Source organism: Euphorbia lathyris, chromosome 5 (genome assembly GCF_963576675.1).
Source record: "Euphorbia lathyris chromosome 5, ddEupLath1.1, whole genome shotgun sequence".
NCBI classification, from domain to species: Eukaryota; Viridiplantae; Streptophyta; class Magnoliopsida; order Malpighiales; family Euphorbiaceae; genus Euphorbia; species Euphorbia lathyris.
Window position 1 is genome coordinate 60,162,617 of NC_088914.1, and position 18,614 is coordinate 60,181,230.

The 18,614-nt window shown below is 33.9% G+C and overlaps 2 protein-coding genes across 3 annotated transcripts; one reads left to right on the forward strand and one right to left on the reverse strand.

Moving 5' to 3' along the window:
• Nucleotides 1-216: 216 nt before the first annotated feature.
• LOC136231066 (probable mitochondrial adenine nucleotide transporter BTL3) lies at nt 217-4,669 on the reverse strand. The gene is made up of 4 exons (XM_066020316.1): nt 3,931-4,669; nt 3,165-3,468; nt 1,682-2,149; nt 217-646 (listed from the first exon to the last, which is right to left on the reverse strand). Exons 1-4 carry the CDS (start codon nt 4,371-4,373, stop codon nt 572-574), a joined length of 1,290 nt encoding a protein of 429 aa, XP_065876388.1. The 5' UTR covers nt 4,374-4,669; the 3' UTR covers nt 217-571.
• A 9,770-nt stretch (nt 4,670-14,439) lies between these two features.
• On the forward strand, nt 14,440-15,939 carry LOC136230627 (zinc finger protein STOP1 homolog). Of its 2 annotated transcripts, XM_066019755.1 has the most exons (2): nt 14,440-14,806; nt 14,963-15,939. In XM_066019755.1, exons 1-2 carry the CDS (start codon nt 14,527-14,529, stop codon nt 15,631-15,633), a joined length of 951 nt encoding a protein of 316 aa, XP_065875827.1. In that variant the 5' UTR covers nt 14,440-14,526; the 3' UTR covers nt 15,634-15,939. The 2 variants fall into 2 exon arrangements, with proteins under 2 accessions (XP_065875827.1, XP_065875825.1); XM_066019753.1 differs by having other exon boundaries at nt 14,441-15,939.
• The last annotated feature ends 2,675 nt before the right edge of the window (nt 15,940-18,614 follow it).

Genomic DNA, 18,614 nt, shown 5'->3' on the forward strand with positions numbered 1-18,614 from the left:
ACATGCACATAATCGCCTCATCACTTGCAAACTTTTTCTAATAATGCAAACCCGTGAAAATAAGAAAACCCAACCCTTTTTTTTTTATGAAAAAAAGAAAATAGAAAAACCAACTTTTACATGAGAACAAATCCAGTCCTACAGCCCATGCAATAAATTTTTACAGTAAGTCTGACACAATGCACTCAATCAATTAGAAAAGGAATGCATACTTGCTGTAAAGAAAATAACAGTTGACAAGTAACCTCTTTCTATTGGCTTGGGGAAATGCAATCAAACGCCTTTCATCCGTTACAGTTTGCTAAGTTTTATGAAATTAGAAAACAGACAAGTATATAATCGTTAGATGTTCCGCAAACCCCTCACAATATCATATTCACTTCATCTTTTTCCTACCTAAACAAGATACCAGGGAAAGCAGCAGCGTCGTGTCCTCCTCCTCTTCTTGTATTTGATAATATACAGGTAAGTTGACAAAATATGAATTAAAAATGGTATTATTTTAATTTAGTAGCATCGCACAGCAGATCAAGAACCACCCCTCCAAGTTTTTGATAGAGCAGTTCAATTTCTAAGTTGACTCCACTTTGAGAACTATCTTCATAAACTCGTATACGAAGTAACTTATTGCAGCTGATGGTAAAACCTGTACAATGTAAACATACAAAGGTTTCATCTACATGAAAACTTAAAACATTCGTTCATATATTTTACATTTATAGGCAAATAAAAGGGGCAGAAAAGATTTCCCTAATAGACACTCATTCTGGTCTTTGATCTTGCTTTTCCTAGATATTCTTGTTGGCTACACTATTCTGACAAACAAGCATATAGATGACATATTTTCTGAACGATCTGCATCTCTATTTCTACACATTTACATCTGTCCACCTGTTGTATATATCTGGCTATATGTATGCACTTTCACGTACCCGTAGTTGCAAACTAAAAGAGAAACTAACTGACTCAATAAGATTAATGTCAGCTTTAACTTTTTATGCACCCATGAGAACAACTGTAAAAGTTGCCCCAAGTTGATCTGCTGTAGCGACAAATCCTACTTCCTAGTCAATTCACCTTCACAATTTGTTAAGAGACTTGACTCAACATGACAAATATGATAAGAAGGTAGGTCGAAAGAGGTCATAAAGTATTAAGGATCACCACAATGTAATTTTCTATTTATACAGGCTGAAAATGAAAAGCTCATTCCGTGCCTTGTGTTCAGCAGAAGAGGATCACCGAGGATGGTAACCCATAGGGTATCTTAGAATATATTTTCATAACTCCACTTATATTAGGACGGTTTTCTACAGACAGGTTCGATATGGGGAGGTTTAAAAGACATTAAAATATATAACTTGTTTGAACTTAATTCACATAACTTGTATTTAATTGATGTGCCAACTCATCATTTTTAATACTCAAGTTGATCCTATTTTTGGTCTAACTCCTAAGTCATCAACCCTACTGGAGTTGATAGCTTGTTACAGTTTCCATTCTACTCAAATACCAGTATCATCCCCATGGCATAACGTACATATTTGACATAGCTTATACACAATTCGGATAACACTGTGAGAGAGATTTAAAAATATCAATGTTTACCATGATCTCCTAGCTCATTCTGTATAAATTAATGGAATACATTGTTCATCTAATGAGAATGAATGGACCATACCTGCAATAAGCTGGGAACTAACCCTGCGTAAAGAGCAGGAACACCTCCATGTTCAACTATCTTTGCACAAGTTGCCAATGCATTCAGCTCCGTGGCTTTGACTTGCATTTGAAGATGTCTTCTCACAACTTCAAAGGGATATGTAGCAGCTTCAGAGCAACAACCAGCAATGGCACCATAAAGCAGCGTTCTAATGGTTCCCAACTCCAATTGCTCCAATGCATTTAGTTCCTGACCTCCTTTTTTCATATTCTCAATTCTCTTTTTCCCCTCAGGAGAATGGAGATAAGCTGACTTCAATATATCATAAACACCATAAAAAACTGCTCCTGAAGGAGCCATGCTCACTATTGAGGGTACTAAACCCTTATAAAGAGAAAAAAAACCTTCGGTTTGGACCATGTGGTGGAAAGTTCCAATTATACCACCCAATGCTTCTCCACCAGGCGCCACCATCTTGGTCCTTATCTGTAACAGTTTAGAGCATTACTATAAAACTAGTTTTCACCAGAAATATGTTCCTTGTGTAACATAATGTTGTTCGGTTTGTGAAAAGATATTGAAGAAGTATGCTGACCTCAATGTGAAACACAAATAAAAAACATCAATCTACATAACTTATCCACATTAATGATGCATATAGCTTCTAGATCACTAAAATACATATCATTATAACAAGGGGAAAAGAGAGAGAAAAAAACCATGTTCAGTCAACAACAGTTCTCAACATAAACAATTAAATATTAAATTATCGAGTATAAAGATGATTTCCTTTGCAAAATGATTTAAGCATAATGTAAAAACAAATAATATGCAATCATCTATAGCGTGGCAATTCATATAGGTGACATGAAATGGAACAACGAAATGGACTTCAAATTCAGGCCTGATTCCATCCTGTCACTTCCTCAAACTATTAAACAAGTATGGACTGTACATGATTATTGTCAGACTTGAAAATTCACATCAAACAAATGGAAAGAGATAGTAAAATGGAAGATCTCTTTTCCAATTCCCCAGTCAAACAAGTGATAAGAGAAACTGTCAACTCTTCAACAGCTAAATTTCTGGGTAGAAGTTCACATTTATAGTTACTGCAGACAGAATAAAACCCAGCACTCTATTAATATCACTAGTGAACCAACTCAACAAAAGAAGTATTAACAGAGAATGAAATTAGATTATGGAAGATCCACAATTGATCAAACCAAGTATCATTTTCCTTTCTAATTGCACCCAAAGGCAAGTCAGACCATATGTAAGGCACAAATCAAAATAAGGTAATTCTTGGAAGTCCTGCAACTAACTTGTATGCTAAACTCACCATTTAAACCAGCACTTATAAAACAAAAATATATACATAGACTCATCCGGAGACGACTTAAGTGCCAATTAAAAATATGAAGTGATAAATAAAAAGAAAATGCCTATTGAAATATCATGCAATATGATCAAAATATTTTGATCCCAGATTGCTACTTACAGTGTCCATTGGCAAGCAAAGCAAGGTTGCGGTAACTCCAGCTGCAGCACCAGCAACGAACCTCTCAAAATTTGTGACTTCTTCATTCCCAGACAATTTCAGCAATTGATTTCTGTAGGTGTCGTAAGCATAGAAATTGATAGATTTAAATGGAGCAGTGCGCAGTATATTAACAAAGTTCCCTTTCCAAAAACCTTTCAGTCCTTCATTTGCCGAAATTGTTTTGATGAGCTCAAAAAGATTCCTCTGCTCACCACGAACAACATATTCAAGCTTCATTCTCTCCAACGGTGCTATAAAAGTCCTGTTTCAGCAGAAACAGATTGCAGTGCAATGAAATAATCGTTAATTAATAAACTTCATCTATATAAACTAGTACTAAGCTAATGTGATCAGCCAGCAGTACACTTGACGTGACAACAAACTAATAACTAAAAAACAAAACCAGAACTATTAAGAATCCATCACATCACATCAACTCAAAAACATATCATAAGTATGTAAGTTGAAAAACTTGCTAAATGCTAATACGGAGTTCCACATGCATATTACAAAAGCTCGATGAACAACAAACAAAGGGATTTCAATCCAAATAAATCAGAATTGGATTAGCTACTCTGTGGACAATTATCCAAGCACACGGATGCAAACAAACAATCAACGGATGAATATTTCAATGTAGTTAAATCAATTAAAATATTGATCAAGTAATATTTGATCTATTTCGAATAAATAGTAGTTAAAGTAAAAAAAAACAAGTAAACACCTTGAGACCATAGCAGAAAAGGCGCCAGCCCAGAGATGTTTGGTGGTATTAAAAGCAGCTGATCCCGATTTATGCACTTTGATCTTCTCCTCCGTCGCAAAAACTTCAGCATTGTCCTGCACCAACTTCGTTTCCTCTCCATTACCTCGCAATTCGCCAACGCATCCCTCTTCTTCCTCGTTCCCTTTGATAGACAAACTAACCGATAAAAACAACCCTGTTTTGTATCGATTCTTTCGTTGCGGTCGCCGATCATCCAACCTTAACGTAGTGCTGGTGAAACACGAAGAGGCATGGAATTTTGTCTGGGACGATATGAAGGAAACAAAAGAAGGACAGATAGTTTCGCAGTGAAGGAATAAGCCTCCAGGAAAGAAGTTGTGATCGGAGGGTTCAGAATCAGAGTTGAGAAGAGAAGGAAAGAAGAGATCATGTCCGTACATTTCGGAAGTCAGAGAAAATGGATGTGAAAGATGGCAAGCAAGGAGAAGGAGAATGGAAGCATGAAAATGAAGGAGAGGTTATAACAATGAATGGGAAGATGGTGGAAGGAAAAAGGCTTGAAGGAGAAGAGAGAATAGTTGAAAGAAGACGGCGACAGCGATAGATATGAAAGTGGCAGAGGGAATTTCGGAGATGCTGGAGATGGTGCGGAGGCTGCTTGGCTTGCACCGCCGCAAGTGGCATTGCTTTTATCGAATTGTTGCTGCCTTGCTGGTATGCGCCTTTATTTATTTATTTTATTTATTTTAATTTGGGTTCTGTACAGTCCATCTGTTGTGTTGTGTTGGGTAGGTAGTACTCAGATACAAGACAAAATAGAAGAGAAATTTTGTCAATGGAATTCAGAAATTGACCAACATCAATTCCACTTTTTGATTTTTTATTTTATATTTACAAAGGAATAACAATTTCATTAAAGAGCAATAGGAACATCTCAAGCAACATGTGATACACATGAAGAGGATCTTTGTCCAATAGATGGGATGGACTATCATGAAACCTACAACATGTGATACATATGAAGAGGATCTTTGTCACTATCATGAAACCTTGAAGCTCTATCTAAGCTATTAGCTACTTGGTTAGCTTGACGCCTAATAAAAGAGAAATTTAAACAATATAGATAGCGATTCGTTGAAAATAATGTTATCCAGCTCCGAGAAAATAGCAGGTGAATTTCGAAGACCTTCATTCACAATTTTGGAATTAATTTCGAGAGTGATCTTGAGAACATTCAAACTTTTTATCCATGAGAGAGCTTTTTTAGCGTATAAAACTTCAGCAACAGTAGCATTAGGATATCTAGAGGTAGCATAGAGAAAGAACTCATAACCACACCTTAATGATCATAAATGATAGCCCCACAACCTACCTAAAAGATGTCATGGAAGAAGGTTGCATCCAAATTTAGCTTATTTCATCTGGAGCATGGCAGGACAAGCTGGTTGCGGGCGATAGAGGGCTGATGGCGGGAATCTGAGAAGGAATGCATTGTTTCACTTTTTGAAACTCGTTAAAAAAGACAAGTTGGAGCTGACACCGGTCAGGGCATCCATATGGATATTGTTCCACAGGCCACATGCTACTATTTGTTGCATTCTCTTCTAGAAGATCGAAAGCTTCCCTAGATGTCTTTTTCATAAATGATCCTCCTGCCATAGCATCAATAGTACCCAGAGTGGTTGGATTGATTCCGTTGTAAAATGTTTGCATTAGGGGTAGATTATGGTGTGGGCAGAATCTTTGGAGTTCTTTAAAATATTCCCACGCTTCGTAAAGTGACCCAGTTTCATGTTGGGTGAATGATGTGATTTCTTTAATGATTCTTGCAGTTTTGGCTAAAGGAAAAAAAATTGATAGAAAACTTCTAGCTAATTAATCCCAAGTGGTGATTGTTCCTGAAGGGAGTGAATTCAGCCAAAATAAAGATGGTTTTATCTCAAATTGGTCGGCGTTAATAGGCGGACAAACTACCCCATCAGCTACTCCATTGAGCCTTCGAGTAGCGTAGTCCATTAGCCTTTACGGCGCCTCTGACATCTTCTCCTTATTTTTATTTTTCCTTGATTTCTTCTTTCTTTTCAAATTCTTCTCGATCTCAGGTTGATATGGTTCAAGTCTCTCCTTAGAACTTCTTGTCTCACGCATAAATGTAAACTTAGTACCTACAAACGGGAAGAAAATAGTGTAAGTCTATAAATGAAGATTCAGAATAAATTAAAACAATAATAATTGAGTAAGTCAATTTGGCGTTTTCCCAGCAACGACGCCAAAAACTTGTTTGGCGAATTCTGTAAGTGCACGATTTCGCTTGTAGTAATAAAAGATATCGATCCAAAGGAAACGTAATTGATATTTAATGTATATTGTTTCCTTATTCGTTTTCTCTAGTTTTATAGAAAATCATTAATTTGGTAATTGAATTTAAGAAAAGGTACAAAAATAAACCATTTGGTTTGGACCATTTTCAAACATAAACTATGTGGTTTAAAAATTGACAAACAGGTACTTTGAAGTTGATTCCATTAGCAAACACAGTCCAAACTGACTAACGGTGTTAAAAAAATCAAATGACAGTCAAAGTCAAGGGGCAAAGAGTTGTTTTTGTCCTTATATTTATTTATTTTAAAAATTAACCCCCTTATTATCTAATTATCACAAACAATCCTCAAAACAAAAACAAAAAATCAAACTCACCATCTCCTCCTCTCATCTGTTTGTAATCTATCTTCTTTCTCTATCTAAACACACCCTCTTTCTCTTGGATCGAGCCTAACTACGTAACCAGTTTAAGAGTTTGAGTCTAACTATGTACCTCCTCTTTCTTCTTCTTCTTCTTCTTCTTCTTTTGTCATGTTTCTGTTTCTGCTTTTCGATGATTTCAGCTTTAAAATTGCAGACTTTAACATTTCAAATTCATCTTCTGATGTTGTAGCTCGGTTACATTCGATGAGATTGTTAGGGTCTTTTGGGTATCATGCTTCAGAGTAAGTGATTGTTTCTTTTGTGAAATTAATGTTATCATCATAGGGTAAGTGATTGTTTAATTATAATAGTTATGATTTGGACAGGTTTGTGATGACAGGACAAATAACGCAAAAGAATGATTTACATAGTTTTGGAGTAGCTCTTCAAGAGCTTTTGACAGTTAGAAAGCCAGTTGATCACACTAAGCCTAAGGGACAGCATAGCCTTGTCACTTGGGCAAGTCCAATGTTGAGTGAGGTTAAAGTCAAACAATGTGTTGATCCCAAACTTTATAATTACTAACCAAAATCTGTTGTAAAGGTTTTTATCTAATTAATCCTCATACCTTCTTTTAGATCGAAGAGTATGAGAATTTGCATTGCAAATCCTAGGTTGCTTCGGCCTTTGTTTCTTTGAAACTGAAAAAGAATAGATTGGTGTAGGTTGCAAAGAACAAATCAAAGAACTTTGATATGATTTGGGGAAAAAGGCTTGTACGGATCATCCAACTCTCCAATAACATTACTTATTTAATACTTGATAAATTAGTAATCTATTTAAAATAATAATTTCTTCTGGTCCCGACTTGGGTCAGTTTAAAAAATGATAAATTGTGATAAATTAATAAGATAATAATTTTTTTAGAACAACCCTTTATAAATACATTATTTTATTAACTCTATAAATTAATAATTTCTCAAATACATATGTCAAATATACATAGATATATATACTTAGGATAATTTAGCAAAATATGACTCTAAAGTACTTTCTTTTTTCATAAAAGTTAAAATCTAGTTAAATTTCATCTCTAACTATTCTCAGTGAATTCAAAAGTTCTGGTGCACCCTTGTCAAATTTAACAAAAAATTGTAAATAGTGGTTGATGCTATAACTCCTTTCTTTCTTGTGACTGGTTCCAAATGTACCGAATCATCCCGAGCTTTATCCTCAATTGAATTTTAAAATCAATCTATAAATTAAAAATTATTAATTTATTGATTAATTAATATCTCTATAAATTAATAAAATTTCATGGTCCCAACATTATTAATTTATGGTTCAAAAAAAATTTATTAATTTATAGAAGTTTTACTGTATATTGGATAATATTCTCAATCCAATCTCTCTAGGATTAAGAAACTTAAGACATTTAGATTAATAATTCTAACTCCTCGAGTTATCATAGTGAATTAGGATTATAAACCAAAACACAAGTTGTAGTTGCAATATGATTATCTTTTCATAAACTAAATCTCTTTAAGTTTTATGAAATGACAAATATTTCTATATATTGCTTTGATGAATTTCACTAGAACACTCATAAAGCAATAAGAAGACGTTTAATGAACATAAAATAACTTGCTTTTGATTGATTAACATCTGGTAGATAATGTATTGACAGTGCTAAATATAGATTAAGAGTGAAGAATCCAAGGAAAAGGCTAAAATAAAGAAGAGTATGGTGGTTGTGAATCCTTTTACTATATCTGTAAGGTTTGTTAAGCCTCGGGACCGTCTTCTTCAATGTATCTTTTCTTGTATCTCGAGGAAGTTTATCTTTCGATCTGACTTCCTTCAATGCTTGGAGCAAAATCTCTCTATATCAAGCTACTTCAATATCTCAGTATCTCAATGTTGTATCTTTTGATTCTGAAAAATCTCTGTTTGTAAAATGATAGAGGAATTCCTTTGTATAAATGAAGAATAGTTGTATCCTTTGGAAGACATTCCTCCATAAATATGTGATGAACTGATGTGGCTGATGGTGAAGAGTAGCGATGATTCAAGAGAAAGGACGTGATGCTTTGATGAACAACCACAATTCTTGGTGCAAAAGGGCATGTCATGTCCGTGACTGGTGAGCCACAATTGTGAAAAGGAAAAATCTTCTGGGGCGTGAAACCTCCATGTCACGATCGAGAGTGTAGTGCCACGATCGTGACAGAGGTTTTCCCTCGAATGGTCTTCTTTGGTTTGTGCTGTTTTTGCATATTTGTGCTTGTTTTAAGCTGAGATTCCTCAAATGTAAGCTCTCGTCAGCATTTAATTCATTCTTGATCAAATCATAAACAAACAAGTGAAATCTTTCCAAAACATTCATAAAAGTAAACTAAAATTCATAAGTATGAACATGAAAATGCATAAGAATATAAGTAAATTTCGGACTTATCAAGCTACATACGAGATATATTGCAAAAGGCAAAACAGAGCAAAGAGCTAAACATAAATCAAAGTTCATATCTGTGTAATTGTTAGAAGAGAGATTAGTTCAATACACTTTCTATCTGAAGAAATCGTAATCTTTCGATTATATTCAGTAGTCATTTGTTACTTCGGTCATAAGTAGCAAAGAGTGAATTAGTGTGAGTGTTGAGTGAAGGAAGGTACTTTATTCAAAACTTAGGTTGTTCTGTAAAAGGTTTGTTCTCTACCTCTAAAAGAGATCATTAGTGGATTAAAGCTCAGGAGAAGGTATCTTGAGGACTAGACGCGGGCAAGAGACCGAACCAGTATAAATCCCGCTGAGTATTTCTTTCTCTGTTATTGCCTTTTACTTCTACTGAATTATTATGCTTTGAACTTTATCTCACATATCAACACTCTGAACTTTCGTAACACTGTGCATATATTTTACATATCTTTCTTTAGAACATCTGAAATAAAGTCATCCTCTGAGTTGGAAATTATCAGAAGTTGAAGTAATCTCAGTAGACTGAATTGCTAAATAGCGTAGTACATTGAAATTGCCTCTGATACTGAAATTACCCTCAATGTTATATTGACTTGAGTAAAAAGTTTTAAAGGCGTGAAATTACTCAGTAGTTCTATTCACCCCCTATAAGGGAATGCATCCCTGTCACCACCCGGTCCTGTTGCCACCCCTGATTGTGATAGTCAAAGCGTGATCCATTTGAATCAAGAATCTGACTTTTCACTCAAGATCAAAGTACATTGATGTGAGATATCACTAGATACGTTGTATTGGAGTCTAAGCAATTGCATATTGAGAAAATCTATACTGATGAAATAATTCAGATATGATGACCAAATCCTTACCTAAGGATAAGTACAAATTTTGCAAACAAACAACTAGACTGCTAGAACTCTCAACCTAATTCGGGAGAATAAATTGGTATGTTTCCTCGTTATTGGAGAAGTGAGAAACAAGAAAGGATATTAAAATAAAAACAAAAGATAAGAGAAAAAAAATGAAAAATTAATGGAGAAGATAAATAATTATTAATAATCTATTAATAATTACAACTATCATTAATTAATTTATGTTTTTAATTTAAAATCTATGCAACTTTCATTTGTAATATAATCTCATAGATTTAAACTAAGAGTTTGAATTATATAAGACTATTTTACAAATAAAAGTTGCATATATTTTATACTTAAAAACATAAACTAATACTAATAGTTATAATTATTATTAATAATTTATTTATCTTCTCCATTACTTCTTCCTTCTTTTTCTCTTATCATTTCTTTTATTCGTATTTTAATATTATTTCTTATTGTTCTCTTTTCCGCGAATGAAAGAAAATATATCAATCTCCCACTCTTGAATTAGATGGAGAGTTCTAGCAGTCCAATTGCTTCTTTGCAAAATTCGTACTTGTCCTTAGATACGAATTTGATTATCATATCTGAACTATTATCATCAGTATGGATTTTCTCAAGATGTAATTGCTTAGGCTCCAACACATCATATATCGATTGATATCGTACATCAATGTGCTTCGACCTCGAGTGAAAACTTGGATTTTGCTCTTAATCGCTCTCTGACTATCACAATGCAAAATGTATTTATTTATAAAAAAAATACTAATTATAATCTCTCTTGAAAAAAAATATTAAAATTGAACTCTCTATTTCTGCTCTTGGGATTGTAAAGAGGAAACATTTGGATGATTACATAGTGAAATGATTTCTTTCTTATATAGCAAGAAAGGTTGAATGTGCGCCATTCAATTCCTATGGCAATGCATGAATCACTCGATGTCATTCATGTATTTCACTTATTTTATTGGCTAATATTACTTTCTAATATAAGTCATTAATTAATATCATAGAAATGTCGTTTTTAAGTCCTATACTTGTATCTAATTGTGTAGTTTCTAAAAATTGTATGTGTAATTCAGTAATTTAATGATGAGATCAAGTAATTAAATCTCTTATGTCATTGAATGTTGAATATGAAGAGGTTAAACCACAAATCTAATACCTAATCTTAAAAGTTTAAGATATGAATCAAAGGGTGGTCAAGAAGAAGGAGATTAAACTGATTTTTCTCATCATGTGTCTTGTGAAAAAAGAGGCAGAAAAGAAGATACTTTCAATTAAACAAGGAAGAAATGAAAAAGACTGATCACAAGTTTTGTAATGTAGATTTTTCTTCAACATTGAAACGCTTAAAATGCAATAAAAGCAGTTCATCTTCCAGATGGGGCATCGTAAAACATAATTGTGATAGCTAAATTATAAATTATTGATTCTTACATATAACATGAAAATTGTATGATATTAAAAAAAATAAAAATTATATTTTTTAGTTACTTAATTCAATTGATTATAACTGCCAAATGAAAGCGGAAATATGTATTTTTAAATTTTTTTAGTTATCATGTGATTATTCTATTATATGAAAAAATTAACGTGATTTTCACATTTCTATCTAAGTGAAAAAAATCGTAAAAAATATAGATAAATTCATTTTTAAAATAATATTTACAACTATGTCAAGTAATAATTTGAATTATACTAAACTAAGTAAATTATTACTTTTAATATATTTGAAGGACTAATATTTATAAATTATGAGTCTAAGATATATTTTTTAGGATTTAGAATTTATAAATTGGAGTCTAAATTTTTTTAATTAGAGTACAAAATCATAATTTATTTATGATATATAAAAAAATTCATATATTTAGAAATAATTTTAATAATATAATTTAAAAATCCAATTCATAAATCCTACACCCTAAACTATATATTCTAGATCCCTAATTTATAAACTCTAATCTTTAAAATATATTAAAAATAATAAATTTATTAATTTGATATAATTCAAAATTATGATTTAATATAATTATAGATAATTTAAAAAGTGAATTCCGATATAAATTTTTCTAAAATTTAATTATAATTTTATATATTTTCTTGATATATTTTGGCAGCCTTTTGGCTGTTTTTATTAGGCCCGCCCAAATCTGCTTTACAGGATAATATAGCGTTGTGGTGGTGATGGGTCAGTCAGTCTAAAATCTCAAGGCCTGATATTGGATATTAATGTAATACTGTTCTGTTCTCCATCCACCCCTTCCTTCTTTTATCAATCATTCAAAATAATCCACTTAAAGACTAGTATCATTAACTCACCAAAAAATAACTATACTACAACCTAAAATTTTTTATGAAAAATTATATGTATATTTATTTTTTTATCTGTTATTATTAGTAAGTGATAACATGACATATACATACAAATTGATTCGGGGTTGAAAAAAAAAGTTTTGTTGATAATATACAAAATTGATACAACTTATCAATATTAGACTTTCATTTACACCATTTATCAACGTTAGGGGAATTTTTATACTTTATCCCCTTTATTGACGATTATGTGAAAATGTGCCTATGAGAGTGGGCTCAACGGTAAATAAGTGATTCTTGTGACATTCCACCCAACCTAAATTTATAAATCAAATTTGAAAAAGATTAAAGATAGGAATCTTACCTCTCTATTGTGACAACGTAAGCGACGATGTCTCCACTCATATCCGACGGGTTTGCATGATCGGTCTTGGAACTGCAAAGTTGAAATAATTAGAATTTCGAAAATGGAAGGAATTTAGTTTTATGTTTTAGAATTGCGATGAAGAAAGAACGAAAAGGATAAGTGAGTTGTAGAGAACAAATTAAAAAATATTTCCTTCATTAAATTTTTTTTCAATTAAAAATATGCAAAACGACATCATTTTGTTACGGAAAAACAACATTATTTTTTGTATATCTAATTGAAATAGAAATTAGAGAAGAAGATGAGGAGAAAGGGCTAAATCTCTCATCTTCTTCCTTGCCTGCCATGGCTGGGAGGGCTCTTAGTCATGGCAGATAGGGGACGAAACCATGACAGAAGTACTTTTGCTGAGGTTTTTTGGCGGGCTACAGAATTGACCGATCCTTTATGGGCCTTCGTGGTTCTGCCCCTAAAGATGATGTGTAGTTTTCAAAAGCTACAAACAATAAAAGAAAAAAAACCTTATCTAAATATTTATTAAATAACTTAATAATTAAGTTATATATAGATGTTTATTAAATAAATGAGTAGATAATAAGATGATTATTTCTTTCAAAAAAATAACATGATTATTAATATATTTAGCGCAACTAAATCTAAAAAGGAAATTAAAAAAAATTAAGTGATTGATTTACATGATTATTATTTTTAAATGCAATATCTTATATTTTATGTATGCATGCTTTAAAGAAATTTGAGAGTATAAGAGAGAAGAACAAGACGGCTCGGAATAAAAATCTTCATACCATTATTAATGACGGATATAAATGTATAAAAGTCTATTTACTATTTTAAATGGCAAATAGAGGTAGGCCATGCATGAAATCTTTGCATGACCTATCCAATCATCTTCGAGACTCTCTGTCTGTCTAATAAAAATATCAGACAAAGATGGAGTTTTGCAGAGATTCTCAACATTTTTTTTATATCTTTTGCTAGTTAAAATAACATAGTCTATTCGTTATTTAAATATGCAGACTATTATTAATATATTAGCGTAACTAAATTAAAAAGGAAATTAAGAAAAAGTAAGATATTTATTTACTTAATTGGCTATTTTATTAAAAAAAAAATTGCAACACCTTAAATTTTATGCATGCATCTAGACATGACAGTCGGGAATAAAAATATGCATACAATTATTAGTGGTCGACATAAATATATAAAAACTTATTTACTATTTCAAATAGCGAACGGAGGTAAGTTATGCATGGATTTTTTTTTTTTGAATGACCTATCTAATCATATCTGAGACTCTGTCTGCTAATAAAAATAGCATGTAAAAATGATTGATGGATTTTTACAAAAATTCTCAATTTTCGCTCATTAAAATAACACATTATTCGTTATTTAAACATGGAGAAATATGCGTTGATTATTCTAAAAATGTAAATTATTTTCAAAATACACTACTGCATATTGTAATATGTTGCTCAAAATACCACAGACTAATAATTAACCCTTTACACCTACTTATAAATTGAAAATCTTAATATTGAAGTTGAGGTTGAGGGTTAGTAGATTGCACCTTAAGTTGGACTTAAATTTAGTAAATATGGGCCTCCGACTCAAATTCACGGCCAATACCACCTTATTACGGTCCACAGCCGCCGAGTTCGTCACCATTGGCCGTTCAACGCCACGTGTGTATTTGAGTCATCTTTTCACCTACACTCTGTCGTTTTGCGTTTTCCTTTTCGTAGCTTTCATCAAGTCAAATCTTTCATAGGCTAGCCTATGTTTATCAACTACACTGATACAGAAAAAGGGAAATCAGAAACGTTTCTTTTGCAATTCCAGCAAGCAAAACGCAAATGTCCGATTTAGGTGGTTCTAGCAACCTCTTCCCGGTGCACTCCGTCCCGCCGGACTACCCAGACCCTCGGGTTCCACTCCTCAACCTCTCCAGCGTCCGCTTTAGAATGGATACTCTGCACAACTTTTTATCAGAATCGGTCAACAATAATTGTTTGATCGGAGAAACTCAAATGGATATGGTCTCCGGCGAGATCGCCTCCGCCATCCATCAGATTATCATCAATGGCACTGCTCTTCTCTCTTGCGCCCAGACACTTGAGCCTCTGACCGCCGCTGGTAAGCCCACCGAAAATATCTCAGATCCGTCCGATCTGACTATTCCATCTATTTTTCCTTATCATGTATCCAGAGAAGGAAAGCATGCGGCGGATTTTAATCCCAAAGTGGAGAAAAGGACTGACTTCGATGTTGACTGTGATATTGTTGAACTAGATGCGGTGGAGTTACTGGCGGAGCACGCTCATTTCTGCGAGATATGTGGGAAAGGATTCAAGCGAGATGCTAATCTGAGGATGCACATGCGCGCCCATGGAAATCAGTACAAAACTCCGGAGGCGCTATCTAAGCCGGATAAGGGGAAGGAAACATTGACGGCGAAGAACATCCGATTCTCGTGCCCGTTTGAGGGTTGTAATCGAAACAAGAAGCATAAGAAATTCCGGGCATTGAAGTCGGTGATTTGTGTGAAGAATCATTTCAAGAGGAGCCATTGTCCAAAGATGTATTGTTGCAATCGTTGCAATAAGAAGAGTTTCTCAGTGATGGCGGATTTGAGGAGCCATCTGAAGCACTGTGGAGAGTCAAAGTGGAAGTGCTCTTGCGGTACTAGCTTTTCCAGGAAGGACAAGTTATTTGGGCATATGTCCTTGTTTGAAGGGCACATGCCGGCTGTTGCTGGGGAAGAAGAAGACAACCAGGCTAAGAATGGAATGTCAGCTATGGAGCTCGATGATGAAGAAGACGATTTGGTGGGTGATTGTGCGGATAATGAAATTTTTGAAGGATTACTTGAGGGGTTTGGTTCAATTGAGGGATGTGATTTGCAGGACGTTTTGGGGTCTCCTGATAACTGTTGGGGCAGTGCTGATCAGACCCATTTCTGATTGCTAATTTGTATTCGTTTAATGTCCAGTCTAGTGGTGAATATAACAAGAGTTTACTTTTGTTTTAAAAAAAAAAATGTAGAATTACGAATAAGATGATAATCACCCGTTTTAAGTTGTGGTGAAATCAAGTGAAAGTTTATGATTTTCTATCTATTTGACCTTGAATTCTCCAATAAAAGGAAAGGTTAGAAAGCAGAGGTGCTGCAGGATCATTGTGATCAAGAAGATGATCATATGGTGTTATTGGAAAGAAATGAATGATGTACCTTTTACAGTGAACGTCAAGGAGATAACTTTGTGCAAGTCAAGTCAATAATAAATTATTCCAGACACATTTGAAAGTAATATATACAATCAAAATATATATGCCAAGCCATCTCTTTTCCATTTCTTTAAAACAAAGCCAATTGAATCTCCTGCAGTAACATGGTACTGAAGCTATGTTTCCGATCGATTCACTTTATAAGAAAGCCACATTTAGCAGAGAAACTAGAAAAGACAATTTTGAAGACCTTTTTTAACACTTTAGCTCAATAATTTAATAATTAATCTGCTCCACTTTTGTTATTTCAGTTTCATCAGATTACATAGAATAAACTGTTCTTGGTGATCAAGGACACATTTGAAGTAATTGAAGGCATTAATGAAAGATGGTGTGCATTAGGGGTGCAAGCGAGCCTTGGTAGTTCGCAAACTATTCGAGCTCGGCTCGGTGAAAGCTCGATCAAAGTTCGGCTCGATAGGGCTCGACTCGAGTTCGGGATCGGCTCGAGCACTAACAAGCTGAGTCCGAGCTTCTTCAGGTTCGGCTCGAAAGCTCGCGAGTAGGCTCGATTATTTTTAATTACTATATATATTTCATTAGTTATTATTAGTTTTCATCACAATTCGCAACTCAAATAAGATTTAACTCATACAAAAAATGACACAAAAAAGCTTAGACATTTGAGTTTTTAGCGAGACAATTAGGTTTTGATAAGGAATAAAATACACTACAAAGTTTAATATATATATCATTGTTTGAAATTTTTCTCTGAGCTTGTGTCTTCCGATCACAAGTACCATATACTGTTCTGGAATCTCGACAATAACATGATTGTTTTTCTTTATAAATATTTTAAACTCATATGGAGTATGTTATAAGGCTTTTCTATTTCTTACGTTACTTATTTTATGCATGTATGATGAATTTGGTTAAAGCTCGTTAGAAGCTCGATAAAAGCTCGGCTCGGTCAAAGCTCGGTTAGATTCGGTCAAAGCTCGGCTCGGTCAAAGCTCGTCAAAGCTCGTCAAAGCTCGATTCGAGAGGGCTCGGCTCGAGATATTAACGAGCCAATACCGAGCCTACCTAGGGTTCGGCTCGGTTGCACCCCTAGTGTGCATATCTCTATATTCTTTCCTGCCATATGAGTTCGGATAGCCGCGATTCAAGTTGTGATGAAAACCTGAGAAGCAGCATTAAAACCCATCTGCGAACCCATCCATGACTCATCATTAAAAACCATCCATGGACGAGAAGCATCTTGTTCGTGGATGGGTTCTAGACGTCTACGACTAGTCTAGAAGGGGAACCAGATTCACCCTAATTATTGCCTTTTCGGGATTTTTCATATATGCGAGGAGTTTTTATGGTCTTGGTAATATACAAAGTGCATTTATGTTGTCCAATTACCATTTTGACACATTTTCACATGCAAATAGAGAATTGATTTTAATGTAAAATTATTTGGAAAGTTCGAATATTCCAAAAAGAAGGAATTTGGCTTCGTAAGAATTATTTAAAAAGTTGGAACATTCTAAACAGAGGAATTTAGCGTCATACGAAAAAGTTGGAACATTTTCAAATATATGTAGAAACTCTAAGATGTTTTCAACCTGATTTAGTTAATCCATAACAAGGATTGAAGTTTCACAACTATTTACAAGTCTCTAGACTAAAACTCTTATCCAAGGTAAAAATCCTCCCGAGAACGGACAAATCATGTCTAGTTTGTTACTTTGTTTCTCTTTTAATTTTTATTCTTCATTTCATCTTCATTTTTATACAATTATTTCAATAGTATTTTTTTTTTACAAAAAGGAAGGCTTAAGAACTAGCCCAGCAAAACAGAAAATATAATAAGGGGAACATGTTATAAACCAACTACCATGTCAAAGCTAACCTCCCTGAATATTATCGTTCAAAATATTTGTGATGAAGTAAAGGGAGACTCCCTGCAAAATTCGATATCCAATGGATTATCCCTCAGCTCTTGACATCTTCTAATTAGCCGTGAAAAAGGGTGTGTAGAAGCTATACTGATGCAGACATGAAGCCCAAAACCACGTTAGAGTCTAGTTCCACAACAATCCGTTGGTGTCCCGTATCTAACTGCATAATGAAATATAAGCTCTATAGTTCAGCAATGAAAGCATAACAAATACCTATAATTACAGCGAAACCCCAAAGCCATTCCCCCTTCCAATGTTGGACCAGACCACCCGTTGAGCCCATACCCGAAGAACCCTTGCTAGCCTCGTTAGAATTAATTTTAACCCAGTCTATGTCTGATGGATGATACTTAATCCAAGCTAGAACCCCCGTGACCTCTAACTTGTCTCCGTCCAAAATAACAAGTATTGGTGCAAAGTACATGACACGCACCAATTGCCATGTATCTAATCTCTCCCAAGAAAAACAATGTAATCAGGAGTAGAGTCAACCACAAAAAGTAGCAAGACTAGTCTTACTTCCCACACTTACCTATATCGTCATCACTCATGATGATATAATCACTTCTCCATTGAAGGCCGAGACATTTCCTTCTATGTAAATCAAGTCGTCTTTTATTTTTCCCAATTTGATCAACATCCATAATGGAATTATGTTAATTGTCGAGCCATTATCAATTAACACGTTGGAAGTGTTAGGAATTTATATAAAACGATCACAGTACCAAATTCCTCTTCGAGGACACAACGACAAAACGTGGAAATAA

Coding starts and splice junctions, on each gene's coding strand:
- LOC136231066 (XM_066020316.1), bottom strand. CDS start 4,373: ATGTACGGACATGATCTCTTCTTTCCTTCTCTTCTCAACTCTGATTCT. Junction 3,469..3,930: donor TTTTCTGCTATGGTCTCAAG/GTGTTTACTTGT, acceptor CTGCTGAAACAG/GACTTTTATAGCACCGTTGG. Junction 647..1,681: donor TAGTTCCCAGCTTATTGCAG/GTATGGTCCATT, acceptor TACATTGTACAG/GTTTTACCATCAGCTGCAAT.
- LOC136230627 (XM_066019753.1), top strand. CDS start 14,527: ATGTCCGATTTAGGTGGTTCTAGCAACCTCTTCCCGGTGCACTCCGTC.